General features: G+C 34.1%; 1 protein-coding gene across 2 annotated transcripts; it reads left to right on the forward strand.

Annotated features, from left to right (window-relative positions):
- The first annotated feature begins 366 nt into the window (after positions 1–366).
- Positions 367–6,130, forward strand: LOC141445296 (programmed cell death protein 6-like). Of its 2 annotated transcripts, XM_074111095.1 has the most exons (6): positions 367–527; positions 1,053–1,106; positions 2,452–2,558; positions 3,011–3,279; positions 3,902–3,997; positions 4,884–6,130. In XM_074111095.1, coding segments are annotated over exons 1-6 (540 nt in total). In that variant the 5' UTR covers positions 367–525; the 3' UTR covers positions 4,896–6,130. The 2 variants fall into 2 exon arrangements, with proteins under 2 accessions (XP_073967196.1, XP_073967197.1); XM_074111096.1 differs by having other exon boundaries at positions 3,902–6,130.
- Positions 6,131–6,412: the final 282 nt, after the last annotated feature.

The raw sequence follows: 6,412 nt of genomic DNA on the forward strand, positions 1-6,412 counted from the left end.
GTTTTTTTTTTTGTTTAAGTTTTCTCCTTATAGAATAGAGATCTAGAGATCTCCTTCTGTAACTCCTTCCTCTTTGGTTGTCTCTTTCTGGAAAAGACAAAAGTTTGTAAGCCCATATAGCCACATGTAAGTCTAATCTTGAATTGTTTGTGGTGCATTGACTAAGACGACTAAGACTCAACACTACTCAAAAGTACACATTGTTATTTATAAGGTAGAACGACTTATTACTTTATTTGATCTATTCTTTAGATTGTCAACCTCTATTTTTTCTGCATTGTTAAAAAAATAAAATATAAACTTTGTTCCTTTTGCCTACCATCGGAAGGATGAATTAAAAAAATTGTCTCCTTGACAGATGACACATGACAGCTAAAGCAGCGCAGCACGTCGAAAATACATTGCATCTTTATTATAATCTTATCATTTTCGAGATAATTATTAGTTACTGCATTGTATTTTTGTTTATCGAGCCGTTTAAAGTTTGGCTTGATTTGTGTTAAATTACACTAGAACTTCACAAACATGTAAGTACACTCTTGTATTTAAAAAGTGACGGTAACAAAGTGTTAGTCATTAGAATGTGGTTTTTCCTCTATTTCGTAAGTTTTCGTCATATTCGTACACATTCATATATTCTTGAATGTCGACAAAATGTAGCGTTGGTGCTGCATAGGTCTATTCATACGTGAAATGACTCCATGAATTTGTATTATTTGCATGCAACTGGTTGTTCTTTAAGTTACCTACTGCGAATTATGTTTTGAGTGAACTAAAAGAATTTCTCTGCTACACTTCAGTGTTTTAGTCTAGCTCTTCACTTTAATGTAACTTTGTACAATAGCACTTTATAAAATGTTCACTTAGAAGGTGCAAATTATCAACAAGTATGGTGGTGATAGCATTCCACAGTTAACACACGAATGATTAGGATAGTGGATATCTTATATATATATTATCTTGCATAAACTTAGCTATCCTAAGGTTGCGGGTGAGCAATGAAATTAATTATGTTTTGGGCAAGAAAATAATATAATAATAATTCTTTGCAGGTCTTTCCAATCCCCAATGCCAAGCAGAGAATTTCTGTGGGATATCTTCAGAAGGTGAGATATGACAGTCATTTATGGTTCTAAATTTCTTCTCTGTCTATGCTGATACCCATTTACTTTGTTGTTTCAAGCTTAAGATGACATGTTTATTCCGTACACACAGACAAGTCATCAACAAGTTATATAGAACAAACATTTTGTATGTACATTATTTCCTTAACTAACAGCGTTACTAAACCTCGAGTTGTGACCCCAATTCAGGTTGTGGGCGGTATTGGGGTGGATCACGGGAATTCTCTGATTAAAGCCTGCGGTAAAAAATAATTGTTCTTTTCTTAAATTTGACTGTGACATCAATTTTAGTGGTATTTTAATTGGCTGTTCTGTTCTTTAGATATTTAGTTAGGGTAATTTTGGTAAAAGATAAAAATTTAAAAAAAATATTTGAGACAAAATATCACAATACAAAAGGAAAAAGTACATACCCAAAATGGTTCTGCCTCAGCATAAATGCAGACTTCTCAGATGGAGTCAGCGCTGTTCTTCCAGTGAAACCATTTTAAAGGCAGAAACACACTAATTAAATGCGACGCCACGCTACATCGTCCAAGGCATGATTCTGGGTTTCTATCCAGTTAGTATCCTGTGTGCAATAGCTTCAAGAATTGGACATTTTTTTTTCTAGTTATCGTGAGGTTTATTTGTCAAAAAACCTCACGATACTAACGCCATCTTGCGATATTTCGTCTGTCTTTTAGCCCTCATTGCCTTGCCACTCTGAGACCACCTATGCAAGGCAGCAATATCATGATATAACACCTTCAGAAATAAACCATTCATTATTTATTTTGCCAAATAAATTTATACTTTCTTTCATTAAAAAAAAATGACATTAAAAATAGGTTTAATTTTAAAATGTAAATACCACTCTGTCAATGGAACTGTGTTTGCATGAATCAACATGGAGAACTACATCCAATGAAGAACTAGCTTTAGTTCTTATTTACTTTTTCTACACTTTACTGTTGTACTGTTGTTAAGCCCAGGTTAGGCTAGCAAGAAAAATGAAACTTGTATTACATTACATTGCTAGGGCCTCGCTTTAGCGAACGTTTGAAGTGGTCAATCAAGCACTGCAGTTCCTCAATATTCCTCATTTTTTCTTGCAAGTAAAACTGGTGTCATGTACATTATAATTAAGTGGGTAGAACTCTCTTGCTTTTTATAATAAAAAGTGATTGATGTAGGGTAGACACACACATTCCCATGTATGCATGCAAGCACAGCTCCCTATAAAGGTGAATAAAGTGTAATTCAAGTACTACAAGTGTTTTACTGGACGTAATAACTGGGCTTTATGACCATAAGTTACAAAAGTTTGCTTCTTTTTACTCAACAGAGTGGACAAGGACAGAAGTGGCTACATTTCTGCAGATGAGCTACAGCAAGCATTGTCTAATGGTACATGGAATCCGTTCAATCCAGAGACTGTCCGGCTTATGATTGGTAAGATGTTTGGAAGCATAATTAATTTATAGAATACTACAGTTTGTATGAGTAAGAGTAAGGAATAAATAAAATATTTTATGTGGGATAATAAAAACCTGGACTTGATTCCAGGCTAAACAAAGCTTGTACAAATATTATATTTAAATTAATTACATTCTTTATTTGATAACCCTTATTTATTTATATGCTTAAAAAAATACTACATTCAAATCTAATCTGTTTTAATTTAATAAGCACAACTACTGCTGCTTTAAAAAAAAAAGATGATGATTTCAAAGAAAAGAAAGAAGCCTTACATTTTGCAAGGACCTGCGTCTTATCTTAAGCATACTAGGGATTAAGATATACTTTCATTGTGCATATTCTAAAAATTGGTAACTTAGTAAGATGTCAATTATTTACTCAATGAATGTTCTTCATCATGTTAATGACTCAACTGTTATTTTCAGGTATGTTTGACAAACAAAACAGAGGTGTCATATCATTTGAAGACTTTGGAGCTCTATGGAAATATGTAACAGACTGGCAGAACTGTTTCCGCTCATTTGACCGGGACAACTCTGGCAACATTGACAGACAAGAACTGAAGAATGCCCTCACAGCTTTTGGGTACAGATTGTCTGATGAAGTTGTAGGGACTATGGTGCAGAAGTTTGACAGATTTGGACGAGGCACTATATTGTTTGATGATTTTATTCAATGCTGTGTCACTTTGTATGTAAGTATACTTTTTTTTTAGTACACAAATAGTTTGCTAAAACAACAGACGATAAACATATAGAAGTTGATGTTGTCAACACACACACACACACACAACATCATGCCTGTATTCTCAAATGAGGTAGGCAGAGCACACGAAATGTTACTGCTCGGAGCCACTTTTAGTAATTTTAGGTTTTAAGCTCGACAAAAACGGTCCAATAGTGACAAGTTGCTAGCCTGTCGCTTACAGTATACTTAACCTATATCCTCAGTCGCCTCTTACGACATCCATGAAATCTTGTCAAAGCTACATTAATAAAAAAAATAATTACAAAACCATTTACTGACAAAAACAGGGCCAGATTGATAACGAAATACAAGTTAATAGTATTAGCTATTTTGTATTGAAATTCACTAATATTATTTTATTAGGTTGACTTTATAATGCAATTGGGCCCAGATCACTTATTAAATTTTAAGACCATCCACCAGTGACCAAACTATGCTGAGCCTGTATCTTGGCCATCTGCGAGTGTGGTTAACAAAGAATACGGAACCCTATAAATGATTACAAACATAAGCGATAAATAATAATAAAATTTATAATTTAAATTCAACTAAACAAATTTTATTTCCAGACTTTAACATCAGCTTTCCGTCAATTTGACACTGACCAAGACGGAGTGATCACAATCCACTACGAACAATTTTTGAAAATGGTGTTTGGCCTCAAGGTATAAATTTTTTGATAAATATTAGATAGCCCCTGTTGAAGAAATTATAATTTGCTTTGGATCATGTAAAAAGACATATGATGTCAATAAAAGGTCATTTATGTCCTTGTGATAAAAATAAATGGTTTACTTTATCAAAACAGGAACTGTCTTGCGAATATTTTTAACCATCCAACAATTCTTTCTCATTTATAAGTAGTTATGTTTTGTTAACTTGAAAGGTGGAATTCTATTTTCGGTTACTTGTATTTGTTTAAAAGTAAGGATTATTTCATGGCATGATATCTTCAAAAAAGCATGAATGCTTCTGTAGCTTGGATGGTTTAATAACGTATTGGGTTAATTGTAATTTCCATTTAATGTGATGTTAATTAAGGCACAAAAACGTAATAATACCTGTCAATAAAGTTTTTGGAATGTACAACATTTCACTTATTTAAAACACATCATAAATGTTAAACTGTTATTTAAGCTTGAATGTTTTTTGTTGTAAGAGTCTAAATATTGTATAAGAATGTTTATAAATGCTGCATATTATTTTAATACAGCTTGTTGGACTTACTAAAGAGCTACGAAGTGTATGAGGCAGTTAACATTTTAATAAAAAAAATTATATACCTAATAATAATTACATATAATTAAATAATGTATAAACTAAAAACCTATGTCTATAAGCTACTTTTTCACCAATTTAGTCATGATTCGACCAAACCGCGTTACTTTATTGCGATATAAAAAATAATTAAGAACTTTAAATTTCCATTATTACTTTTTACAACATGGCTCCCGTTTTGTTCGAATCTGGCTTGAGATGCCAAACCTCTAGAATAAAGTGCCGTTTTAAAAACTTACTGTTCATTAACTGTGGAATTTCTTTTCCGTCTAGTGTTGGCCGTAAACTTCGGGTATGCCATTTCACACTACGCAGGTTTGGACACACTATTACAATACATTAGTGCCTGCACATTTTGTACCCTTGTCTAAGTACGTCTTCTTTTTCTACTAAAACAGAACTTACTAGACTTTAAATTATAGTAAAAACGTAGTATCAAGAAGGAATTATGCAGATAGATAGCATGAAATATTTCGGAGCAGCAGGAGCAGGGCTACTACGAAATTCGAAAATTGAAGTTCGTATCGTACCGTCCCGCCGACTCTTATATTATTTAATACTAGAGTGAGAGGGACGGTACGATACGAACTTCGATTTTCGAATTCCGTAGTAGCCCTGCAGACACATAAATATTAAAATACTTTTTAATACTTCATTTTTTTATTATATTTTTACTTTAAAGCCTGGTTTTACTACCGAGGACACCAGGTAACGCAACCAGTCACCAACAAAATGTATTGGCGGTTATCGTAACCTGTAGCCTGGTGTGACGGATTGCGGCTATCGAAAAATATTTTTCTCAAACATAACATGAAATATTGACGTTGTGTTACAAATAATAGGCCGGAAAGTATCGCGCTGCAAGCGCTGCGGCTCGGCTGCCCGCGCGGTCACTAGCGGCTTGCAAAGAGATATCATACATCTTTCCCGGCCGCTGCCCGGCAATGCGGCCGTCTTTTGTTTCAACGCGCGCACACAACAGGGCGACGAGACTAGCGTCCCGCCAGCTTCATTTCTTTTTTTTTTTTATTATTATTATTTTATGTTATGTTTGAGTAAAGCACTATACAAGCCTCGACCGGAACGTGGGGTATAGGGTTGCCGGCCTCGCTACGCCGTTTATATCTGCTTGGCCGGCAACCCCCTACTTCTCGGCCTCTACAGTAAGTAATTTACTATTTTAATTACTGTGGCTTCGGATATATCTCATGCTAGTACTATCGATCGCATGCATTTATTTTTGTAAGTTTTACTTTCAGTGATGTTGATGACTTTATTATTTTTTGTAAATATTGTTAAAAATTATAATATAATCTATGATATGAACGTCATTAACTTACGAATCTTCTAAACTCCGCTCACTTTGCCAAATTTTTGTAGAGGCGTGAACGTTCTATCGCTTCGTAGATGGTGAAACGCTCATATAGTGTCCGACTGAGAACTAGTAGTTTCCACCGAAACCGAAACTTTATTCGAGGGCTATTCTATTACATAATTCTTTTTATTTTGTTTGCGGTCATTTTAGCTTGGGGGGGGGGGGGGGCAAAATTCCATACCTAATAAATAATACTGAATAATCAATATTTAGGTAATAAATTAAAAATATATTTCAAAGTTTTGTCACACCTACGATTCGGACCGATTAGAATGAGCACGATATTTTCCATTACTTATACTGTGACGAAATTGGGGAATGTAAGCACCTACATACAATTGAATGGTAATACTGCAATAATACACATATACATTTATATCATTGTTCAGTAGTGCCAAATGTCAGAGCCTTTACCTCTTAATATTTT

This window comes from Choristoneura fumiferana, chromosome 2 (assembly GCF_025370935.1).
Source record: "Choristoneura fumiferana chromosome 2, NRCan_CFum_1, whole genome shotgun sequence".
Lineage (NCBI taxonomy): Eukaryota > Metazoa > Arthropoda > Insecta > Lepidoptera > Tortricidae > Choristoneura > Choristoneura fumiferana.